The 25,248-nt window shown below is 51.0% G+C and overlaps 1 protein-coding gene across 9 annotated transcripts in view; it reads left to right on the top strand.

Annotated features, from left to right (window-relative positions):
* Positions 1–25,248, top strand: part of NLRC5 (NLR family CARD domain containing 5) — a 79,811-nt gene that overhangs the window by 45,933 nt on the left and 8,630 nt on the right. For 6 of the 9 annotated variants that reach the window (XM_038530986.1, XM_038530990.1, XM_038530989.1 and 3 more), the window contains 19 exons: positions 166–255; positions 1,011–1,055; positions 1,964–2,053; positions 2,991–3,074; positions 6,444–6,527; positions 8,925–9,014; positions 9,207–9,269; positions 11,750–11,836; positions 13,566–13,649; positions 14,314–14,403; positions 14,759–14,824; positions 16,567–16,650; positions 16,735–16,818; positions 18,982–19,068; positions 19,750–19,827; positions 20,602–20,685; positions 21,012–21,095; positions 22,765–22,848; positions 23,519–23,602. In XM_038530986.1, coding sequence (XP_038386914.1) covers positions 166–255; positions 1,011–1,055; positions 1,964–2,053; positions 2,991–3,074; positions 6,444–6,527; positions 8,925–9,014; positions 9,207–9,269; positions 11,750–11,836; positions 13,566–13,649; positions 14,314–14,403; positions 14,759–14,824; positions 16,567–16,650; positions 16,735–16,818; positions 18,982–19,068; positions 19,750–19,827; positions 20,602–20,685; positions 21,012–21,095; positions 22,765–22,848; positions 23,519–23,602 — 1,542 coding nt within the window. The remainder of the gene's footprint in view (positions 1–165; positions 256–1,010; positions 1,056–1,963; positions 2,054–2,990; positions 3,075–6,443; positions 6,528–8,924; positions 9,015–9,206; positions 9,270–11,749; positions 11,837–13,565; positions 13,650–14,313; positions 14,404–14,758; positions 14,825–16,566; positions 16,651–16,734; positions 16,819–18,981; positions 19,069–19,749; positions 19,828–20,601; positions 20,686–21,011; positions 21,096–22,764; positions 22,849–23,518; positions 23,603–25,248) is intronic. The other 3 variants (XM_038530994.1, XM_038530988.1, XM_038530993.1) reach the window with 2 other exon arrangements.

Genomic DNA, 25,248 nt, shown 5'->3' with positions numbered 1-25,248 from the left:
CATGTCTCATAACCTTGGGCAAGACCTTGCTGCTTTCTGGGCCTCGGTTTCCCCATCTGTACAGAGGTGCCCTCTGGCCATATGGGGTTCCATGAGCTCTGTCGCCCTGGGCTCTGACCACAAAGAGCCCTGGGTTCCACCAACGTCACCCCTGTGATTCTCCAGCCTCAGTGAGAATGGTTTGTCCCTGGATACAGTGTTTATTTTGATCCAGTGCTTCTCGACTCTGCAGTGGCTTCTTCACTTGGATATCGGGTGAGTGTGCCTCTGGACCCCTGCCCTGCCCTCAGACTACACAGGCCATCGGCTCCCACCACACCTCTTTGTCCCGTTCACAGTGTCGCCTCCTCGGGGCCCTGCGTGGCACCAGGTCCAATGAGCATGTCATAGGTGTCTGCTGAATGATTGAATGGACAGATGAATGAAAGTAGCCCCAGGACACTCCCATCTCTCCAAATTTGCCACGGGACACAATCCAGAAACTCTCCCTTGCTCACCCTCTAGACTGTCCTGGGAGACTTTTACAGAACCTGGAAGCTCCCTGGTGGCCATTAAGTGCTCAGGACAGGTCTCAGTCATGGGGTCTCTGGAGCCGATGAGACTTATAAAAGGGAAGTCACCAGGCCAGGCAGCCTGGAGCCAGGCCATGCAGATGAGCCATGGTTTCAATAAGGTCTCTCCATCCCTCCCCTTTCAAGACTGGGAGGTGTGAGCACAGACAGACCCAGTTCAAATCCAGGCTCACCACGAATCTGCTGTGCAGCTTTGGGCAGGTCACTGAGCCTCTCTGTACCCATTTCCTCATCTGTCGAGGAGGGGTAAGAATACTTCCTTACCTCGCGGGGCTGTTGTGAGCATAAAAGGACGGCCCGTCGGTGGTGTGCTTTGTATGTACCTCAGTCAGCGTAGTTAAGGCTTAGTGTGTATATCGTGGCATTTGCTGAGAGGGTGAGCTGCCCTCCAGACCTTCCTTGACCGGGCCGTCTGGTCTCTCTCCTCTGCGTCTGCAGCTTCGAGAGCCAGCACGTCGTCCTGAGAGGTGACAGAAGAGGCAGGTGAGGAGGGAGAGCTCTGAGGGGGCTGGGCTGGGCTCCCCTCTCGCCCCGGTCTCCATTTCCTCCAGTAACCCACCCAGGCCTGGCACCCCTTGTGCACGTGGCCCGTGTCGGTCGGTTCGCGGTAGTGAGCCCGCTGAGCTCGCTCTTGAACGGAGGCAGTGCCCTTGCGGGGGAGACCATGCTGGGCCCCAGCAGAATGGGCCGCTGCCTGCTGCTGGGGGGAGGGAGAGCAGCTGGCCTTCTGCCCCTCGGGACTTCTGCAGACCTCTGCAGCTTCCTCCGACTTCAATGAGTCACCGCCTTTTCCACTCTGGGGATGGTGTTTGAGAAACCAAGAACCGTTGGTGCTCTGCAAAAGTTTCCACACCTTTGCAGTCAACAATGAGTAGTTAGTAGTAGTTAGTTGTGCACGGATGTTCCCAGCTGCCCCCTAGTGGGGCCGGGCACGCTGGTCTCTCACAGGAGATTGGCAAGCCTGTCAGGGGGGCGGCCTCCTGTGGAGCTGGGCAGCTGGACAGAGGGGCATTGCCAGACCAGCTGAGCTGTCTGAAGCTGGAGGGGCCCGAGGCCAGGGTGGTCTTGCCTCCTGGGACAGGGTCTCCGTTTCTGGGACCTTTCTGGGTTCTCGAAACCTAGAGAGTGGAGGCCCAGGAAGGCCAAGTCCGCGCCTGCCTCACTGGTGATCAGAGTGAGGAGGGGCTCCGCCCTGGCTCCCCCTGACCTAGCCAGGGGTTGCCACCTGGACAGGTGTAAGCTGCTGGCTTTTTTCACTCTGGCTGCCCTTCTATGGACCCGTCGGGGAGGGACTTGATTGTCCCTAGGCCCCCGCAGCCCTGACCTCTGAGTCTTGTCTTTGCACGTACGTGATGTGAACTTTCTTCTCAAAATGGTCTCCTCACTCCAAGGGATCGATTGGCTGGTGGATGTCCGCCAGAGTTCCTAGCTGGAGTCCCATTCTTGGCCTTTGATCAGTGCTGCGTCCCCAAGAGCTTCTGGTACTCTCACTCACTTCTTTTGGGGGGTCAACACCAGAGGAGTGAAAGGTCCAGGAGGGGGGAGAGCCTGGGGCTTGGGCTGGGGGAAAAGGAGTTTGAGAGAAGGAAAAGAAGGAGGGCCAGTGTGAGGGCTGGTGAGGGGCTGGGGGCCCAGCGTTCTCCCCGGGGAGAAGATTTCATGTTGTTTTCTCAGAAGATTTCTACTTCTGCCTTGACTGTGTGACCTTGGCTGGGCCCCTGCCCTCTCTGGGCCTTGACCTCCTCACCTCTGAAGAGAGACACCTGAGCTGGGGCCCAAATAGGGTTATCCAGAGGAGGAGGAGGAGGAGGAGGAGGAGGAGGAGGAGGAGGAGGAGGAGGAGGAGGAAGAGTGTCCCGGGCACCTGGGTCAGCTTGGGCAAAGGCCGTGGGGGAGGAAGGCTTAGCTCTTGAGAAGCATGTCAGTGTGGCAAGGGCTGATACAGGGCCAGCGGAGGCGAGTGAGGCCATAGAAAAAGCTTTTTCACTTTTAGGCTGAGAGTAATAGGGAGCTACAGGGGGCATCATCACCTGAGAAGCCTGGTCAGGTTAGATCTGTTAAAAGATCAGACACTGGCAAGTGGAAACGGATGGCAGGGAGGCAGGAGGGGAGTTGGAGGGTGTTAAAGTGGCCCAGGCCAGTACAACGGTGGTCCGGACTCAAGGCAGGGGTAGTGGGGAAGCCTTGGAACTGAGTGAGGGCAGCTAGGCACTGGTGGGGGGTAGGTTTTACTATCACTGAGTGGTGGGGATTGGGCTGTAGGGGAGACTTAGGGTGCAGAGGGTGTCCTGAAAGGGGAGACTCCTACAGCCTGGAGGTTGAGGAGGAGAGGTGCAGGGAGAAGGGGAGAGCCCATGGGGCTGCACAAGGACCCTGGGCCCTCTTGGACCCCCTGCTTGGCCCATGGCCCCCTCTCAGCCTCAGGCAATGTCAGCTGGAGCCCCTGAACCTCACCCGCCTCTGCGAGACTCTGGAGAAGTGCCCCGGGCCTCTGGAAGTCGAGTAAGTAAGGAGGGCCCAGCCCGAGAAGGCACAATGTGGACATCAGCTGGGTGCCCTGGGGTGGGGGTGGGGGTATCCTGGTTAGAAGCCAGGTGTCTTTCCTGGTCCCTTCCCCTCACACCCTGCAGACTTACCCCAAGCCTCACCTATTGGTAGAAGTCTCCTTGCATCCCCAGAGGGCAACTTACCCCCCTACTAGGAGAGGCTGCTCTGGGCCCCAGGCTTCCCCTTCCTCATCCACTCAACTCGAGGCACCAGGGAGCCCCAGTGTGTTCTCTTGGCCCCTGGAGCCCCACCTTGTCACCCCCTGTGCCTGCCTCCATGGCCAGAGCATATCATTTCTGAAGGCCCCTCCTCAGAGCCTCCCTCTCCTGGTTACCCGCTGACTCAGCCCCAGAACCCCGGGCTCTGTGACCAGAGCCAGGAGCTGGAACCAGGAGTCCTGGCTCAGCCTCCTGCAGGCTGGGTGACTTTGGGCAAATGGCTCTAATACCTTATGCCTCAGCTTTCTCATCTCCAGAGATGGGCAGCCTTCGTCCTCACTGTTAAAATTTTATTACAATAATTACCTTAACAGGGGTGCCTGGATGGCTTAAGTTGAGTGTCTGCCTTCAGCTCAGGGTGTGATCCCAAGGTCTGGGGATCAAGTCCTGCATCAGGCTCCCCGCAGGGAGCCTGCTTCTCCCTCTGCCTGTGTCTCCGCCTCTCTCTCTCTTTGTGTCTCTCTGTGAATAAATAAATAAATAAATCTTTTTAAAAAATTACCTTAACATAAAGAAATCCAAGAGCAGCCTGCCTCACCTAAATATATGCTTCTCATGCAGTCCATGGTGGCGTTTGTCCCTGTGACCCCCTACTCCTTATCCTGTGCATGCTCAGGTTTGACCTGTTCACAGGCACAGACCCGCTGCATTCTACGGCTTCACTTGACACGGTTTTCCCAACTACAGCCTTTGTTCTTGCTTTCCCGCTCCCATCTCTGATGCCCCGTGACCCTTGGGACACCTCATCCACAGCCACCTGGTGTCCTTCCACACCCTCCTCCATGTGCACACACACGTGGACACAGACCAAGGGGTTTTTGACATTGTTAACAGACACGGGATTTGACCGTGTGAGATCTCTGCGGTGAGATTTTGTCTCATGACAGCACATCGTGGCTTTCCTGAAACATGGAGTCAATGAACTTTTTCCATAAAATGTTTATTTTAGAATAGTTTTAAGGCCTGACTTACGGAAGAGTTGCCAACCTAGTCCAGAGATTGCCTCCACCCATTGCCCCTGCCCCTACTCAGTTGTTAGTATCACCTGTCATGGTACATTTGTCACAACAGAGACACCAACCTTGCTCTGTTAACCACACTCCAGGCTTTATTCAAATGTCCCCAGTTCTTCACCTGGGACCCTTTCTCTGACCCAGAATCCTATCCAGGATCCCACGTTGCATTTAGGCATCATGCTCTCAGCCTGTCGGGTCTGTGACAGTTTCTTAGTGTTTTTTTGTCATGACTTGGACAGTTTTGAGGAGTACTCGATAGATATTTTGTGAAATGTCCCTCAGTGTGAGGGTGTCTGATGTTTCTCTCATGGGGCAGCTAGGATCCAGGGTTTGGAGGAAGATGACTACAGAGGTGAAGTACCCTTCTCATCCCATCTCAGAGCCTCATGTTGATCTTGACCTTGACCGCCTGGCCAAGCTAGTGTTTGTCAGATTGCCCCCACTGTGAAGTTACTTTTTAATTAAAAAAAAATACTTATAGAGACTTTTGAGCATATATAAAAGCAGAGTGAATAGTGGTATAGGCTCTCAGTTCCTGTCTACTTTCCTCAATAATTATCATGCCCTGGCCCGACACACACACATGCACACACATTATTTTAAAGCAATCCCAGTCACCTCACAACTTCATTGTAGTTATTTTAAGTATATGTAGCTAAAAGGTAAGTACCCTTTTTTTAAAAAGATTTATTTATTTATTTGAGAGGGAGTGAGATGGAGGAGAGGGAAAGAGAATCTGAAGCAGACTTTGTGGCCAGTACAGAACTAAGATGCAGGGCACGATCTCACAACCCTGAGATCATGACCTGAACTGAAACTGAGAGTTGGCCACTTAACTGACTGAGCCACCCAGGAGTCTCTATTTATTTTTTTAGTATAACCTCAAAACCATTATCAGACCTAAAATATTAATGTTTTTATGAGACATACAAAAGTCATCAAGGAGCCCATGAATTATTAATTGTCCCCGACTTCTCTAATGTGTTTTTACACAACATGTGTATATTTGTGCCTTTTATTTTTATTTATTTTTTGTGCCTTTTATTTTTAATTTTTTTATATTTGTGCCTTTTAGCTTTAACCCTCTGCAGTTTAGATGTGCCACAGGCTCTTCAACCACCCCTCTCTAGAGTCTAAATGGACACTCAGGCTGCTTCTGGTAGCATGGCTGCAAAAAGTGCTGCAAAAAAAGCCCTCTTCCATCATGAAATTGCTAAGCACCACCTATATACCAGGTCCTGAGCCAGGCCCTGGAGGGGGCACAAGGATAGCTGGACATCACTACCTACCATGACTCACCTTCTGCAGCATAGACTGCCTCAGGCAGTGCTGGGTGGTCTGTGCACATGGGGATCTGAGGGTCCCCCTCGCTCAGTTGTGGCTGAAAAAAGTGAGATAGTCGCATGAAAGCACTTGGCCAACTGTAGAGTGTTGGGACCACATACAGGAATATTGTTATCAATGTACTTAATGCTGAACTCCAGTAATTGGATGCCAGGGAAAGTGATGGGGCTCTGGCCCCCAAATTTTATCACTGCAAATCTATCTACTTTGCCTGGGTACATCTTGGCATTCCATGTGAGATGTTGTCATGGGCAAAGCTTCTATTGCCTAAAAAAAGTGTGTAAAGCCCACAGTGACCCAACCAGAGGCCATAGCATGATGTATCATCTAGAGCCTGGTGGGAAACCGTGTGGGGAGGTGTTGTGGGCGGACCACCCCTCAGTGAAGGCCCCCTGTGCTGCCAGCGCTCGGAGCCCTGGGCCCAGTCCTGGGACAGAGGGTGCAGAGGTTCCTCCAGGAGGCTTCCAGCTCCGGAATCATGTGGCCCTTCCCACTGTCCCTCTCAACCAGCAGTCACAATGCACAGCAGTGTACTCAACCTCTGAGAAGTCCTGCTGCAAACCCAACTATTTGATTTGGCTTAACCAGCACTTTCCAAACTTATATGACCTTTCCTTCCCTCCAGCCTCAATGATAATTCAAGGGCCCAGAGTTTGGAAGGAATGTGTTGAGGGCCCTGGCTGGGAGGGTGCACTCCTGGCTTTCTCCAAGGCTCCCTCACCTCATTCAGATGCTCTGTTTCACAGATTGTCCTTTGAGGTCCTGAGCGACCAGAGCCTGGAGACCCTGCTGCAGCACTTACCCCGGCTGCCCCAGCTAAGCCTGCTGCAGTAAGATCAAGTTTTCCCATTTCCCTGGGCTGGGCTGGGCTGAGGCTCTCGGCTTGGCAAAGCCGTCCCTCCTTCCCCGCCACTCCTTTCTCTTGGGCTGTTATATCATTCATTGTATCTGGCACTGCTGGGAGCTCTTCCCTAATACCTCACTAACCTCGGGGGGTTGAGGGGTGCTATGTGATCAGTTTCCTCATCTGAAAAATGGGACTCCTATTCCCCAACCACTCCCCCAGGGTAGGGATTCAAGCAAGATAGTGGCTCTCCAGACACCTTGAAGACTGGAAGGTCTATGGTAAATGGGCTGCTATACTTCTCCTCACCTGTGGAAAGGTCACCAGCTCCTAGAAAGGGACTTCACAGATATAGGTGGTGTATATGTCACACACCAGTTTTTAAAGGTCACCGTCTCACTCCGCAAAAGGGGAACTTAAGCAGCGTCCTCAAAAGTATTTAAAAACTCTACTTTCTAATTTCAGCTCAGACTGGTTAGAATTTAAAAAGGATTTTCTTTAAATACCCTTCCAGCAGGGGAGAAAGCAGCTGCAGCTGGGATGGAAAGATACAACGGGAAATTAAATCATACCATTAATAACAGCAACATAAGTCCTAATGCTAAGGCTCTCTGGGACGCTCGAGGCAGCTCACTTCACAGCCAGATCTTGCCTCTCCCCGAGTCCCACCAGGAAGGAAAGCAGGAGCTGTGGGCCACTCCAGAGGTGGGCAGATGCGCCTTTGGACACACAAAGTGGCAGGCTAAGATGAGCAGGTGGGAAACCCTGGACCAGGGAGGGACTTCTCTGTGCCCACGTCACACAGCACCAGCCCCCAGTTCTCCTCTGTCTTTGGAATGAGGCAGCCAGCCTGCCCCTTGCCAGGGCTTACACTTTGTACTACTCAGTCCATACACTTTGGAGGGCTGGAGACACAGCAAAGAGGGAGGAGGAAAAGAGACGAGGTCCTTGTCTTCTTAGAGCTTACCTTGTAGTAGAGGGAGCCGGACAATGAGCAAGGAAGACGAATTCAGACAGTGAGAAGGTATTTTTCTAGATAATGTGATAGAATGCCTGCAAAGGTGAGGGTAGTCAGGGGATGCCTCTGAGGACAGATACTAAGGTTCAATATGAAGGACCAAAGGGACCCAGCCTTGTGAAGAACAGGGAACTGCATTCCAAACAGAGGGAAGAGCATGTATGAGGTTCTGAGGCAAGGAACAGTCAGAAGGGTGATGTGGCCAGCTCACTGGCAGGAGGAGAGGTGGAGAGAGGGACCTGGGAGCCATGGGGAGGGGCCTGGGGGTTTTGTTCAAGGGGACTTGAAAGGCAAAGGCATGAGGCTTGTTTTCTTTCTTTTTTTTTCTTTTTTAAGATTGTATTTATTTGAGAGAGACTGAGCATAAGCAGGGGGAGTGGCAGGCAGAGCAAGAGGGAGAAGCAGGCTCCCTGCTGAGCCAAAGGCAGACTGAGCCACCCAGGCACCCCTGTGATATGCGTTTTCAAAAGCTCAGTCTGGCTGCTGGGAAGAAAAAGGGTCTAGGGACAAGAGTGGAAATGAGAGCAGGGAAGAGGCTGTGTGGGGTCAGAGATGGTACGGGCCAGGGATTGGTGGGGCTGGGGCAGAAGCAGGTGGATTCTGGGTGGATCTTGAGAGTGGAACAGGCAAGACAAGCTGATGGAGGGGTTATGGGGCGAGGGACATGGAGGTGCCAAGGATGCCTCCAAAGGCAAGATGGAGCCATCTCACTTTCTCTAAGGCAGCGGTTCACAGCCACCAGGGGATTTTGCCCCTCGGGGACATGTGGCAATGGAGACATTTTCCATTGTCATGGCAGAGGGCAGTAGATGGAGAGAGGGGGGCTACAAATGGTGTTTAGTGAGTAGAGGTCTGGCATGATGCTAATCATCCGACTGGACAGCCCCCAACAACAACGAGTGATCTAGTCCCAAATCACTGAGAAACGACTCCAAGGGCCTAAAGCTTCCCACTCCCTTTCAGCAGGTCTCGCCTGTTAAGTCTGTGCTTGAGGACAGAAACAATATAATAATAAAACAGGCATGGGCATCTCACCAGGTAGTGCACCAGCTTGATATAATGAGGTCCTCACTACACGTGCGAGGAAGGTATACCATGAGCAGGCCTAGTTTTCCAGAAATTAAGTGACTGGTCCAAGGACACGGTGTGCCAATAAGCAGATGTGGGTCTCAAACCCAAGTCTGCATGACTCTATAAGTCATTATTTGTCCATCCTGGGTCCCTGCCTTTCCCCCTTGATTGCCTTGCTGACCTGCCAGCCCTCCTTCTCCTCTTTCTCCTTTGCCTCCAGACCATCCAGGCTACTTGCCCCCTCTTGCTTGGCTCCAACTTGCCTACATAAGGCCCCGCTCCTTTCCTTCTCAGGCTAAGCCAGACGAGGCTTTCCCCAAAGAGCCTCCTCCTGCTGGCCGACCTCTTCAGCTTATGCCCCCGGGTTCAGAAGGTGGATATCAGGTGAGCATTACCCTTGGACAACTGGGTCTAGTCCTAGAGGGTTGTGCCTAGGTCCTGGTGGTGTAAGGGGGTGGGATGGAGGCAGTAGGACCCCAGTCAGGGGCTTGGCTTCTGGAGGAAGGGGTGGCCTGCTCCCAGGATCATCCTAAGGCTGTGGCCAAGGGTGGATAACTCAGGTGCTGTCTTCCCCAGGTCCCTGTATCACATGACACTGCACTTCAGGTCTGGCGAGGAGCATGAAGGCGAGTGCTGTGGGTAAGTCCCTGAAACTGCGCCCTGGCTGCTGATAGGTATTGGGGACAAGTAGACCTGCCTCTCGAATGCCTAGAGCAGAGTGCCGCCAACGCAGGGCATTTCCTTGAAAGGACCCAGCAAGGAGACTTGTTTCCTCCAACATCAAGAAGCAAGGTCCAGAGAGGGCCAGGCTTTGGCACAGGCACATAAAGAGTACCTGTCAGACTAGACCAGAGCTCTGGGGCCTGATCCAAGGAAAAGGACTTCTTAACCTGCCCACCAGGCTTTAAATGCCAGCTCCACAGGGCTTGGTACCTTGCACAAGCTCCTTAACCCCTGTGACCCTCAGCTTCCACAGCTGAAAAGGGAGCCACCATGTTGCAGGATGTTTGCCAGGATTAATGGAGGCAATGTGTAAAGCGTGAGGCACACACAGATGCAAGTGTCCTGGCCCTGCTGGCTCCTGGACTGGTGCTCCATGGCTGCCTCGGTCAGGGGGAGGAGGTGCTGCATCAGAGGCAGGATAATGGGGCGGAGAACAACCTTCAAATGCAGAGATGATGTTTCTGGTAACTGTCTGAGGCCACTGGCTCACCAAGAGACCTTGGACCAGACCCTTCTCCTGTCTGCATCAGCCTCCTCCACTGTGAAGTAACAATAAATAGTATCAAAATATGTTGAATATCTGCAGGGCATCATTATAGAGCCTTCTCTGCGCACCAGGTCCTGTAAGCCTCACAGCTGTGGTCACATGGCAGTAACTGGGGACAGCCAGGCAGTTCTCCAGTGTTCCCTGTCCCGGGGCCAACAGACTTTGCCTGGAAAGGTTAGATTGGAAGGAATTAGGATTTTGCAGGCCACACGATCTCTGTGACAGCCACCCAACCCCCCAATGTAGCTTGAATGCAGCAGGAATGATATATAAAGCAAATGCGCATGCCCGTGTGCCAGCAGAACTCTCTCATTTATGGACTCTGAGACTTGCATTTCAAATATTGTGTACGTGTCGCAAAGCATTCTTCTTTTGATTTTTTTTTCTCCACCATTTGAAAGTGAAGAAATTATTCTTAGTTTGCAAAAACCAGGGGGTCCTAGGCAGGAGTTTCCCACCTCCTGTCCTAGCCCAATGCTACCCCTGACTTCTAGAATGCCTCGATTGTTTCTAATTTCCAAGGTTTCCAAACTGTAGAACCGAGACCAGGATTAGATGATTTTTAAGGCACAAGTACAGTAGTTCAATGTCACTGAGTCCCATAGTGAGATCATTATTCCCTTTTCGATTCTCCATCTGATTAAGGCCAAGAGGAAGTCGGGGTTGGGTGTTGGCATGATTTTAGCACAGCTGTAATATTTACTGAGCCCCCCCCCCTTTTTTAGTAAAGGGAGAGAGCCTTCAGCAAGGAAACTCTGGCCGGAATTTAATAATGATATTTGGCTCTTGTTTCATGCGTCCTTCTGCTTATGGTCCGTTTGTAGCATGTGTGCCACTTTTCCATTTGAGTGAATAACACAAGATTTCCTTTTACAATAAATGCATCTAGTGAAAAAGAACAAGCTGATTTAAAAATAGGAAGTAAATAATAGTATAATAAAGAACTTAGGAACAGGGAAAAAAATCAGGAAGGAGAGGACCAGTGATAAAAATCTGAGCTATTGATTTTAGGTACTTTCTGATTTTAAGATTCTTCTTCCCTTTTTTTTCTTTTTAGTTGTTGGCTGGTTATAGGTCCTTCATTTACCTTATTGGATAGTATTAATTTAGACCTTTCAAAGGCAGGCTTACTGTTACTTTGTGTGTGGCTATTTACTTATTTATTCATTTTGATTAAAGTACAGTTGACCTACAGTGTTGTATTAGTTGTAGGTGTGCAACCTAGTGATTGGACAACTCCGTACATTAGGCCGCACTCACCGCGAGAAGTACAGTCACCATCTGTCACCGTACAATGTTATTACAATATTATTGACTCTATTCCCTATGCTGTACTTTTCATCCCCTTGGCCTATTTTATAGCTGGGAGTTTGTACCTCTGAATCCCCTTCACCTCAATTCCAGTATCAAAGGCAAGAACAGGCATCACCCTTCTCTCCCTCCCCACCCTGCATATCTCGTCAGCAGTGTGACCCCAAGAGGTTGGGGTCTCAAGTTTCCAACTCAAGCTTGAATGAGAGCCACCTAGAAACCCTTGCCCCTATGGTCTCTGATTCAGTGGGTCTGGGCTGAGTTCTGAGAAATTGCATCTGAACATGTTCCCAAGTGATGCAGGTGTGGCTGGTGAGGGATCATACCCTGGGAACCACCTTCCCAGAAGGAGCCTGGGAGTGCCAGGTGGGATCTGCTGTGCAGGAGGTGGAAGGGGTGGATGATGGGTAGTTCCAGAGAATCCAACCTTGGGTGAGGCCCATGGGAACTGGAGGCCACACCCAGGACAAGCCAGGGCAGCGCACGCACATCAGCGTGGCTCAGCACACCATCCTTGGGATTGTTTCCCCTCCTCCAGCAGGTTCACGGGCTGTGGCCTTAGTCAGGAGCATGTGGAGCCGCTCTGCTGGTTGCTGAGCAAATGCGAAGACCTCAACCAGTTGGAGTAAGTTGGGGGCGGGAGAAGAGGGGGAGGAGCACAGGAGCTGTGCTTGGGTGGCACTGGAGGGGTGGGCATGTGTGTGCATGTGTGTGCCACGTGCATGTGCATCCACTGAACACCTCTCAGGCCAGCTAACAGGGATGCCTGGGACACATCGAGGGTCATATCCATTAGATTTCTCTGTACGCATTTCATCCCTTCCACTCCCCACTCTTGCTGTGATGGAGCTGATAGTTCAGGGGGTACCCCTTGATCTAATTTGGGAAGCCCTTCAAGAAGAGGCTACAGGAGCTCCTGGGCTTCATGAGGATCAAGATATTGGAGCTCTGTCAGCAGATAAGAACCAAAATGAAGAATTCCTTGGTCTGCCTGGCAGGTGGTTAAAAGCACCCAGTAGCTCAGCCTGAGGAGAGTCATGGAGCCAGCTGGGGTGGGGCCTCGTGGGCTCTTGTGTTGTGGAGAGGTGGTATCTGCCTGGCTTGTCTTGGGTCCCCAAATAGTGCCACCCCCTCATGGGTAGAAAAATAAAAATAGGTGACACCTTCTGAGCACCTTCACCGCTGTGCTAAGTTCTTTACATACTCTTTTTATCCTTCCAAAACTCTAGGTACTGCTGTCTCCGTTTTATTATTTTTTTAAGATTTTATTTACTTATTCATGAGAGACACAGAGAGAGGCCAAGACAGAGGGAGAAGCAGGTTTCCCACTGAGCAGGGAACCCAATGGGAGACTCGATCCCAGGGCCCTGAGATCACAACCTGAGCCAAAAGCAGATGCTTAACTGACTGAGCCACCCAGGCTCCCTGTTGTCGCCATTTTATAGATGGGATTTAGGAACTTGCCCAAGGTCACACAGCTAGGATGATGCAGTCTGTGCTCACAACTGTTAGGCGTCCAGCTTAGGACCAGTGGGACATAAAGACAGCAGTCCACAACACACACACACACAAGTGCATGTGCACCCACAAAATTTAAATTCCTGCTGTGATGTGGCCAAGAAGAGAAATGGGGCCAGTGGAAATCACATATTAGAAAGCAGTACGTCTTTGGATTTTTCTGTTTTCAATTATAGAGGGAAATTTTTCTAGTTGTAAAGATCACTTTATCAACTGGCTTTTGGAGACCAATTTTTAATTTTTAAAGCCTCTCCTGAAAAGACAAAATAGCCTCAAAAGTGTCATCATCAAGGACAAACTGAGTTCGAAGATGCAGGACAAAAATCCGATGTTACAGGGCACACTGGTTATACTATTCCCAAAAGCATAAACACCCAAAGAAGCGACAAGGAAGCAAAATAAAGTATTCAAGTACAATTTCCGTCTGAGATTGTGTTCCCAAATTAAAAGAAGAAATCTCCTGGGTAAATGCAGCCTCCAAACATCTTCCTTTTTTCCTGCATGTACTCTCGTTCGGAAGTTGTGGTTCTCACCTGACATAAGCCATAGGGCATAGTAAAAGTAAATGGGTTTTTCTGACTCCAGGAAGCCTGCTGGAGGCACGGGGGCCAGTGCAGGAGCTGTTGTGTGCCAGGTGATCATCCTGGGGGTGCTGGAGATGACAGTGCAGGGACGGGGGTGGGCATGTGCTGTCCAGTCACAGCGACAGTGGTGGTGATATTGGCACAGAAGTAGTCCTGTGCGTGTCAAGCAGCAGTGATGGTGACTGGGGAGAGCGGGCTCCGGCTGAGGGGCATGTCTGACCACCAACAACCAACTCTTCCTACCTCTTGCAGCCTCTCAGCAAACATGCTGGGTGATGACGGGCTCAGGTGCCTCCTGGAATGTCTGCCTCAATTGCCCATCTCTGGTTCGCTTGAGTAAGTGGTGAGCAGCCTGGGGGACAGCAGGGAGGAGGAAGCCCGCCCCCCACATGCACACCTAGGCAGAGGTCCCACCAGACATCCAGGAGAGGCTGGGACTAAAGCATGGTGACCCAAGCTGACTTTGGGACAAGGAGGTGACAGTTTATCCCTAACCAGGGGACACAGGACCTCAGCTGTCCCAGCTCCTAGTCCATCCTGTCCCTCTGACTAAATCTACAGGACACAGATTTAGAGATGTCCCCACAGCAGGGAGGGTCCCTAGGAAGTCACCCACGCTCTCAGCCAATCTCCCCAGGGATCTGGGAGACTGGTGACCAGAGGCCAGATACAGTGGGTTGCTGGGTAACTGAGCTTTGGGCTCTGGGCGTCCCTGAGCCGCTGGGGCTGGAGTTGCCAGCCTGGCCTCCTCGACCCTGTCTCAGCCCCAGCAGCTGCAGCTCCTGCAGGACGACGCAGGGCCGGGTGCCTGTCCTGCCCATGGAGGGAGAGTGCCCCACTGGCTTCTCCCTGGCCCTCGGTGTCTGACCTGGAGAATGGACATTGAAGACTGTCCTCCTGGAGATGACAGCTGGAGAAGAGGACACAAGGGGTGGGGCTGGGCAGGGCTGCACCAAGGTCCTGCCCTCACTCCCCATCCTGAGCCTTGTTTCTCCTCCAGCCTGAGTCACAACAGCATCTCCCTAGAGAGTGCCCTGGGCCTGGTGAAGACACTCCCCTCCTGCCCGCACATCCGGGAGGCTTCTGTGAAGTAAGCCATGGGTGCCACTTGCTGATGGTGGGGAGAAGCAAGGTTCCCACGCTCAGCAATCCTCTGTGACCTGAGGCAATATGCACCCCTCTCTGAGTCTCAGGGTTCCCTGAACGGACGACCCGCTTTCCATCCTCTGAGGCCTGTGTGATCTGGGGACCAGGGAGGTCATGGGGTGGGGAAGGCCAGGGTTCCATGTCCTCGCAGGATGAGTTGAGGGTCTCGTGTGGTCTCTCCTTGTGTGGCGTCTCCCTTTCCCTGTCCCTACGGGCCCAGCGCCCTCGCCTCCTGCACCCCTGGTGTCTAGGGCTCGGGAAGCTGGGCCTCCGACCTCCCCACACCCTTGTCTCTGCAGCCTGGGCTCTGAGCAGAGCTTCTGGATCTACTTCTCCCGAAAGGAGGAGGCCGGGAAGACACTAAGGTAATGCCTGGTCTGGGGTGGGAATGGGGAAGCGGAGGCTGGTCCTGTGGCAGCCTCCACGCCTTCTTTATCTTCACTGGGCCCTTTCTCCCTTTAGCTACCCTGCTTCCTACCCACTGCCTGGGTTTGCCTCCCCCAGATCTGCCCCCGACCCCCACACACACACCTCCAGTCCTTAGGCCCGGCCTTAACTATAAGTCTGGAGGCTTCTGAGTACCATGGTTAAGAGGCTCAGACTCTGGAGCCACCTGAGGGTAAATCCCAGCTCTACCGTTTACCAGCTGTGTGACCTCAAACAAGTGATTTAACCTCTCTGTGTTTCAGTTCCTCATCTGTAAGATGGGAATAATAGTAAGACCTACCCTTTAGGGTTATTATGAGGATTAAAGGAGTTGACATGTATAAAGTGCCTGGCAAGGGCCTGGCTCACTTGAGTGCTCTATCATTGCTGTTATTATTACCGGCTGGTAGCCTGGGACGCTCTCTCTCAGCCTCACCACCAAGGAAGAGGGTCACTTCCTCCGTATGTCGTTTCTTCAGCTGTGATCGTGGCCTCTGAACTGGGCTGTCACCTCTGGCCAGGCCTCCTCCAATCCATTCACTTCAAAGCCCCCAGAGGGATCCTCTCGGCACACATCAGACTGTGCTCCCCACTGCACTAAGCCTGTTTGTGGCTCCCCATTGCCCCCAGGATAAGGTTCAATTCCTTAGCTTCTTCTTCCTCTTCTGATCTAGCTGCCACTTCCCATCGTGCTCCCCCTCACTGTACACAAATACACCACACCACACTCAAACCACACATACGTACACACACCATACCGCACACCACACCGTACTTACACCACACACAGATGTGCATAGTCTACATACGTATGCATCCATATATATAACACACATCCAGATGCACACATACCACACAAGCACACTCATACACATCACCCGTACACACCTACAGAACACACACACAGATGCACACATACCACACAAACATGCCCACAACACACATGCACACACATATTCAGCCCAAATGGCTTTCGCTTCTTGCTCACTGAACACCCACTGCCCAGTTAAAGCTTCCTTCCCACCGGGCACTCAGTCTGACACTCTCTTCCCCATATTTTCCAAGATAAAATTATCCTAAGCCTTTAATACCCAGCTGCAATGTCAGCCTCTCATGGAAGTCTCCAGGGATCCCTGTCCAACGAGAGTCAACTGCCCTGTGGGGCCTGTCTGCTGGCCACCCAGGGCCAGAGTGCCAGGAGGGTGGGGTCCCAGCAAGACCCCTAGGCCTCCTGCCTCCAAGAGAGCCAGGAGTAAAGCTTTACTGGGGAGTAGGGAGTGGGTTTAGAGTCTGGAGTCAGACTGACTTGGATAGAAACTCAATTCCACCCTTACTTCTCACCTGCTGTGTGTCCTTGGGTTAGTCAGTTTCTCTGCCTATAAATGATGTGGCTGGAATCCCACGAGATGTCGTGTGTCAGGCAACCCTACCTGGATGCTGGCACAGGGCCTGGCTAATAGTCAGGGCTTGATGAGTGATACTCTCAACACTTTCCTGGCAGGGGGCAGGGGGATCTCTCTCAGGAGATAGGAAGCTCCCAAAACAGGGGCCGCATCTTTGGCTTGTGCCCAGGCCCTGATTCCAGGCTGTTGGCTCAGTGTGGGGTACCCCATAGGCCCTGGGGGGAGACGGGACTCTAACAGGCTTCATCCCGACTCTGCCCCTTCCCCTCTGCCCTCAGGCTGAGCCAGTGCAACCTCATGCCAGAGCATGTGCCCAGACTGGCCACCCACCTGAACCAGGCCCTGAAGCTGACAGCGCTCACGTGAGTGATGGGGTCCACCCACAGGCGCAAGGGAGGGGCAGGGGCTCCCAGGAGAGCTACCCCGTAACCGACCTCTGTCCCCAGGCTGACCCAGTGCGGCCTGGGCCTGGAGCAGCTGATAGTTCTCCTGAGTCTGCTGAGATGTCCAGTGGACCTGTTCACTCTCAGGTACTGTCTTCCTTGGTGCCCCTGGGAGGGGCTGGGGGTAAGCACTGGAGAATAGGTCTCCCCAGGACCGTGGCCCCAGCCACATCTTACAACCAAACCCTGCCACTAAGATCCTGCCTGTAGCCCCAGAAACCCCCCTCAGGTACACAGAGAAGCTGCCCTCCTTGCCGTTTGACCTCTGCTTGGGCACTTAAGAAAAAAAAAAGGAAACCCCAAAGGACACCCAGCTGAGGTCAGCAGTGACATATAACAGATACCATGTGTGTATGTTCACGAAGATCATTTTATTTTTTTTATTTTTTATTTTTTTTTTACGAAGATCATTTTAAACCTTTCAGAAAAGCAGAAAAGATTATCAACACGTAGAGAAACTAATGTTTAAGACTCATGTTCTTATCAGCTGGGCTTAAGAGCTGTTCAGGGTTCACTGTATTTGCTTCATCTTTTAATTTTTTTTGGCTACATTGTTCTCAAGTTATAGATCTCGTAGAACATTCCTCCTAAACATTTCACCACAAGTTTTTAAAAATAAGCACATTTTCTATATAATCACAGTTGGATGAGGACACCCAGCAGAAATGGAAGCAATTCTGAGTGTTGTGATGACCCAGTCAGATCTCAAAGGTCCCACTGTCCCCAAGTGGGACAACTGGCTGGTCGGACCTGTGATCCAGTCAAGATCCACATTGGCATGGGGGTAGCAATGGCTCTTAGGATTCTCAATCCATGTGTCACCCCCCACCAACTCCTCACTTTCCTCTTTTATGTCACTGACTGTTGTGTCTCTACACTTGCCGGCTCTGTCTGGTTGCTTCCTTCTGATGTCAAATTGCATTTGTTCCTCTAAACCCCTGACTTTTCCGGAATGGAAATTAGATCATAAATGAGATTCAGTTACATATTTGTGCCCAGAAAACTGACCTCACGGCCAGTGCTATGCACTTCTCCACACAGCCAATGATGAGGCCCACGAGGTCTGGTCGTTCTCCAAAATGCCACAGTCTTGCTTACTTGTGCTACAATGCACATAATTAAAAGTTCCCATCTTACCCAACTTTACGGGTCTGGCTCAGGAGCGTTAAGTACATTCATGTTGGTCTACAGCTGCAACTCTTTTCGTGGGAAACTGACACTTCGTCCCCATTACACAGATCCGCAGTCGCCCCTTCCCCAGCCCCTGGCAGCCACCATCCTACCTTCTGAATCTGGGGGTTTGACTGCTCTAGGGACCTCATGGAAGTGGGATTGTTCAGGATTTATCTTTTTTTGTGACTGGCTTGTTTCACTGAGCATCATGTCCTCAGGGTTCATGCATGGTGTAGCACCTGTCAGAGTTTCCTTCCTTTTAAGACTGACTGATGGTGCATTGTAGGTGGATACCCCGTTTTGTGTATGCATCCATCCATCCGTGAACACTTGGGTTATCCGGCCTTTTGGCTAAAGTGCCTGCCTGCAAACACGTGTGTCCACATACCTCTTTGTATCATCTCTGCTTTCAGTTCTTTTGGGTATATACCCAGAATTGCTGGATCACCCGAAATAACGCTTTGAAATAAAACTTTTCCTAACTCTAAAAATAATGCATACTCGTTGTAGAGATTTGTGAAAAATCCAGATGAACATAAGAAAATAGTACTTTGGAGGGGGAAAAAAAAAGACCTCAACATAACTTCAGAAGCAGAAATATCTTAAACAACTCTTTTTTTTCCTGCTTCTAAATTAATTGCAAGCACATTGTAGAAAGTCCGGAAAAATATTGGAAACGAAGGAAGAAAGAAAGAAACCGTTTGTGAGAATTCTATCATCTAAACAGCCGTCGTTAACTTTTAATATTGTTTTCTTCCCCTCTCCATACGTATTTTTCCTTTTTTTAATGCAAAATGGGGATGTTTTGTATATGGTTTTATTTCCTTATCCTTGCCATGCAATGCTATACATACCTTTCCTTAAATCTAAAACTATTGCTTAAAAAAAGAATGCGTTCTGTTGGGTTGTTGCAGTGACCATCAGAACAAGGAAGAGGTTAATTTCCTGTTTTATGCTGGTGCCTAGTTGCCTAATTTTTAAATAAGCAAAACCAAAAAGCATCTGAGACCCACTTGGCACCCCTATCCCCTCCCAGCTCACCCTGGGGAGCTTCATCTAGTTCTGCTTCTGTGACAGGGTGGAGGAGCCGTGGGTAGGCAAAGCCGGGGTGCTCGCCCTGCTAAGAGTCTGCACCCAGACCTCAGGCAACATCACTGAAATAAGGTGAGTGGAGGGAGGAGGCCCCTCAGAATTCTTCATCTTTTCATGACTTTTGGGACCATCCCTTAGCTAGACATCAGTCTCTTGCCCTGTAGGGTAATAGCTGTGTCACTAGCAAATTCTCTGGATTGCTAAAATGGCAGAGGCTACACATACGTGTTGGGACTTGTGCAGTAATCAAGCCACAATACCAGAGAGAGGAAGGCAGCCACAGAATTAAGGCAAAGAACTGATGGGGGCACCTGGGTGGCTCAGGGGTTGAGCGTCTGCCTTTGGCTCAGGGTGTGATCCCAGGTCCTGGGATCTAGTCCCACATCAGGGTCCCCTCAGGAAAGCTGCTTCTCCGTCTGCCTGTGTCTCTGCCTCTCTCTGTGTCTCTCATGAATAAATAAATAAAAATTAAAAAAAAAAGACAACTGATGGATCCCAGCTGGGAGTCCACCCTGGATTGCCTGGTTGCCTGGAAGTGGCCCCTGGATTATTGTAAACACACAATATGGCTCTATGACTAGAGTAGTGACATGGAGTAGCTAAGCACAAAGGCTTTGGAGTCCTACTGACGTATGTCCCGATCCCTACTGGGTCTGGGAGTTCAGAGTCAGTGGACCAGCAGCCCCAGGCGGAGCTCAACCTACATGGCGAGGCTGCTTCAGACCTCACACTGGCTACCCCTTCTCTCCTCAGCATTTCGGAGACCCAGCAGCAGCTCTGTCTCCAGCTGGAGTTTCCCCCTCAGGAGAACCCAGAAGCCGTGACGCTCAGGTGGGACCTAGTACCTGGGCCCCCAGGGGAGTAGCTGGTGATGGTGTGGGGTAGAGGTACTGCCGCTTCTGATCAGTAGTTCTCGTGCCTTGCTCAGAGCCCTCCGACGTCCAAAGTGTCTGCATGGTCAATGAGGTCTGGCCCAACCTGCCTCTCCATGTTGTCCATCCCCATCCCAAACCTCCATCTTTCCCCACCACCTTTCAGTCCTCCAACACCACCTTGCTCCCATTGACCTCAGAGTTTTTGCACAGGCTACTCCTGGACCAGAATGTTCTCTCCTCCACTACCCTCGTCCTCCTTTCCCTGGCTAACTCCCCCCTGTCCTTCAGATCTTAGCGTTAACGCTACCACCTGAGGAAGACCCTCTCTGAGCCTCCAGATATAGTCAAGTTCTCCCATGATCCACTCATAGATGCCTGGGTTCACAGCACCCCTAATCCATACAGCACATTTTGGAAATTAAAATGTCACCCCTTTTGAGTGAATGCAGCCCTGCACGTGTACATGTTGGGAACAGACCATAGTGGATCTCAGCCCCAACTCACCTCCTTGGCTGGGTCCCCTTGTGCAGTGAACAGCCTGCGCAGCCATACCAGCTGCCCCATCTAGATCTCTCTTTCATAGCACTTCCTATAATTGAATAGAAAATTGTGGGACTTTATCTCATTAGCATTTATTTGCCCCTAAAAGGTAAGCTCCTTGTAAGAAGAGACTGAGTCACCAGTAGTGACCTAGATGTTCAGTAACTCCTGCCAACCTGTCTACCTCCAGGTTGGCTCACTGTGACCTTGAGACCCACCACAGCCTTCTTGCTGGGCAGCTGATGGAGACATGTGCCAGGCTGCAGCAGCTCAGGTCAGAAGCCTGAAACACCATCTAGGGCCCTGGCTCCTCTGGTCACCCCCAGTGCCCACTCCAGGCCACGTGGGAGAGGCTGGCCAGTCCAGAATGAGAATGAGCAGAACCTGGGGCAGCATTAGTTTCTCTGGCCTTCTTGCTTCCCTTAGCAGGAGAAAATTACACTTGGCCAGTGGGGGAGGGCCCCAGGGTGGTATAGATGCCCCCACCAGGAGCTTTTGGGTGGTTCTTTCCCCTCTCTTGGGCTCCCCATCTCTGTATGATGGATGATCCTGAGATGCATCCAACCTGAAATCCTCTGGAATATGCTCGGGCCTTTTCAGCTTGTCCCAGGTGAACCTCTGCGACTCCAGCTCCCTGCTGCTAAAAAACCTCCTGGTGTCTCTCTCTGAGCTGAAGACATTCAGGTATGCAGCTGAGATGCGCACTCAGTCCCCTGGCCCTGCCCCCTTCTTCCTGCCCTGGGCTCAGAGATATTCTGTGTCCCCACCCCAGGGGCTGGGACTCATGCAGCCCTGGAAATGATATCAGGGCATGTGGTCAATCACATGGCCACATGGCAAGAGTGGTTTCCTTTTCAATGCTTTATCTTTCTCTCTCTCTTTTTTTAACATTTGAAATAACTGTAAACAAACAGAAGGCCTAGAAGCAGTTCCATATACCATTTTCCCAAATTCACCCCTTTGTCTGTATTTTTTTACATCCCCTTTCTCCTGTCCTCCCTCCTTCCTCACCCCTCCCTTCTGTTCTCCTCTTTCCCTCAGAGCCATCTGAAAGTAGTTGCATGAACATGCCCCTTCACCCCTTACGATTTCTGTGAATTTCCTCCTAAGAACTAGGACATTCTCTCCCATAATCCAGTAAAAGCATAAAATGCAGGAAATTTAACATTGGTACACTGTCGTTATCAAAATTACCACTCATGGAGTGCCTGGGTGGTTCAGTCAGTTAAGCATCTGCCTTTGGCTCAGGTCATGATCCCTGGGTCCTGGGATCGAGCCCTGCATCAGGCTCCCTGCTCAGCAAAGAGCCTGCTTCTCCCTCTCCCTCTGATGCTGCCCCTGGTTGTGCTCTCAATCTCTCTCTCTCTCTGTCAAATAAATAAATAAAATCTTTTAAAAAGAAACAAAAAACCTACTGTTCATATTCCAATTTTGCCAAATGCTTTTGTCAAGTTGTTTGTTGCATTTTTTTTTTCCAGTCCTGGATTCCACCTAGGATCACAGGCTGCACTTAGTTGTCATTTGCCTTTGGTCTCCAACTTGGAATGGTCCTTAGCCCCTCTTTGTCTTACATGATATTGTCATGACATTTACCTGTCAGGGATTTTGTAAAAAGTCCTTCAGTTTGGCTTCCATGTTTCTTCAGGTTTAGATTTAGGCTCTGCACATGGGGCAGAAATCTCCCAGAGGCAATGTGCTCTTCTTGGGAGGCACATGTTGTCTCTTTGTGCCCTGACTGGTGATGGTAACTGTGATCACCTGGTGAAGGTGGTGTCAGCCAGGTTTCTTCCCCTGCAAAGCTACTGTTTTCCCTTTCTAATTAATCCATATCTTGTAGGAAGATACTTTAAGACTATGTAGATACCCTGTCCTTGCTCATACTGTCATTTACTGATTTCAACCTCCATTGATAATTCTTGCCTGAACCAAATGTCACTATGATGGTTGCAAAATGGAGCTTTCCTAACTTTTAATTCTGTTTTAATCCAATGGAATGCATCAAGGAGGTGTCTTTTTGGTGCCAGTGTATCTTTAACACTTCTCTAATACTTGCTGCTTACTTTTTTGTCATTTAAATGAAGATGCAGAGCTTGTGGTAAAAGATCATAGCTAGCTAGACCTCACAGGGATGCCCAACTATGGCACACGTGGTGAAGTTGCTGCCTATAAATGGGTTAGGGAAATATTCAACTAGTCCAAGCTAAGTTTAATCATTCCACAGTGGGGGAGATTTATGAAGGGAAAGAGGCCCCTTCTTCCTATCCCTCCCCTCTTCCTTGCCCTCTACTACCCCATCCAGGGCTCTCAAGACCAAGAGCCCCTGCCTGACCCATTGCCCTTTGACCCCCACCAGACTGACCTCCAGCTGTATGAGCTCCAAGGGCCTGGCCCACCTGACATTTGGCCTGAGAAACTGCCACCACCTGGAGGAGCTGGAGTGAGTCACAGTGGGGGGATCCAGGAAGGGACGGCCCAGCTGAGGGCAGGGGTGGAGAGGACAGTTGCGCCTTTGGCAAGGTGGGTGGTGGGACTTCAGCCTATCACTTTGCTCCCTGATGAAGCCCAGCAATCCTGCAACCCTGCGTGTGGCCTGGGAAAGCTAAGCACCATCTTCTTGGTCTCAACTTATCAGTCATAAGAATAACTGTGCCTGTCTGGTCTTGGACTATCTCACATAAAATGTAAAATGAGGATCATCACCCTTCTCTGCCAGGGGTAGCTATAGGTGTCAGAGTACAGAGAGGGCTATGGGGCCAAAGGAATCACTGCGTGTGTGTGTGTGTGTGTGTGTGTCCCTTGTCCCTGGCTTCTTCTTTTTGCAGCCCTCATTCAGGGCATCCTTTCTCAGCTGGGTCAGCTTGTGATGGCCATGCCCCCTCCTCAGGGACCCCAAAACCTGGCCCTTGGAGCTAGCAGTGCCCTGATGGTCCAGGATCTGCAGACCCCGAGCTGCCCTCCTGAAGGCACTAAGAGACTGGGGCAGGGGGGTGGTGGGTGGGAGTGGGCATCCTTGTGAAGTCTAGCTAGTCCCTCTTCTAGTGAGAGAGCTCATCTCCAGGAGCCGAGCAGGCTTGTCTAACACTCACCTCGTACTTGGTCCCCTCCAGCTTGTCCAACAATCAGTTTGGTGAGGAGGACACTGAAGTCCTGATGACGGTCCTTGAGGGCAAGTGCTGGCTGAAGAAGCTCGAGTAAGTGATGGGGGGGGGGAGGGGGGAAGGGGGGGAGGAGCTGGAAGTAAGGCTAGGAACTTTTGCAGCTCTTGTGAAAACAAACCATGACATCCCTGAATGGATAGAGGTGAGCCAAAAGCCCTCCCTTTTACTCCCTTACCTGGGCTCTGAGTGCCATGAAAATGCTTGATCACTGGAAACAAATACTCAAACTGACCCAAGTCAGAAATTTAGTAGCTCGTGTCACAGGAAATTACAAGGAATCTAACTTCAGGCATAGCTATATCCAGGTCTGTATTTGTTCTCTCTCTCTGCTCCCTCCTTACCCCCATCTTGACTTCATTGCCAGGCAGGACATCCCTGCAGCTGCAGGTTCACTTCCTACCAACTTTGCAGAAAGGGAGCACCTTTCTCTGTGTAGTTATAACTCAAGGCTCTAGATGATTCTCACTGGTCTAGCTCAGGTCACAAGCTCACCCCTAAGCCAATCACACGGTATTTTGAGTGGCCAGATCTGGGTCACATACTCACCCAACTATCTGGTCTTGAGGGGCTGGTGGTGTTTCAGGGTGCTAATGTCAGAAGAAGGGGACACAAACTCTGGGCAAATTAGACCCATAGACGTCCACTGCTACTTGCTTACAATCATTTCCTTAGTAACTGGCAACTTCTTTACTCTCAACTATAATTTGGAGTCACCAAGTTCCAGAAAGACAAGAAACAGTCTCAGTATGAAGGGTCAGTGAGTGTCTCCCTGCCACCATGCCCAGACATAACAGCATCTAGAGAGACCCTTTTATTGGGCATCTACTTTTAATCTCAAAGTTCACTTGGTGACCAAAAATATACACTGGTTATAAAAAGTTTCATAGTTACAGAAATAAGTAACAAAGGACATGACATCCTCCAGTGGCGACATCCTCCAGTGGCGACATCCTCCTGGGAAAACTGCTGTGAATGAGCAGTTTGTGAATTTCCCTCTGGATTTGTTTCAACATGTGTTTTGAATATAATTGAAAAGTAGCCTTCTGACTTTTTGCTCATTAACAATAAAATTCTCCCACTTTTGTCCCTTTTTGCTGGGGACCAGGGCATGGATGGTATTGAAGAGACCTTTAACCAGAGGACCCACATATCTTTCTCCTGAGCTGTTTCTTTGGCCTCCCCCCATGTGCCTTCACCTCTGCTCAGCCTCCCTTCCTTCTGGAAGCTTTTGTTCTGGCAGAGAGAGGGGGTTGTTGGAGGCCCACTGAGGTCATTGATTGGCTCATGCACGCATTTGACAGGTATTTACCCAGGGGCCCAGGACTCGGAGCTGGAGGTACTGCAGAGAACAGGACAGATGTGGGACCCTTCTCTGGTGTCCCAGGCAGCCAGTGCTCCTCCTTGCCTCTCACCTCCTCAGACGCCTCAACTATAAAATGGGCATAATGAAGGAAGGGGGATGGATCCGCACTGCCCAGACACCTCCTCTGGTTTCAGAGCTGTCATTTCTGAGTGTCTCCTCTCTGCCAGGCAGCTTTCCTTGAACCTCTGGCTGACTTCTTCCACCTGTCCATCTGTGGCCAAATAGAGGCAAGGACCATGGTTAGGGGCCACACCACCCAGGTTTAATTCTTGGTAGGGTGTCCATCTGTCCCAGTTTCCCCGAGGCTGAGAGTCCC

This window comes from Canis lupus, chromosome 2 (assembly GCF_011100685.1).
Source record: "Canis lupus familiaris isolate Mischka breed German Shepherd chromosome 2, alternate assembly UU_Cfam_GSD_1.0, whole genome shotgun sequence".
Taxonomy (NCBI): Eukaryota; Metazoa; Chordata; class Mammalia; order Carnivora; family Canidae; genus Canis; species Canis lupus.
The sequence above is the reverse complement of the archived record's forward strand: the minus strand, read 5'-3'. Positions and strand labels throughout refer to the sequence as shown.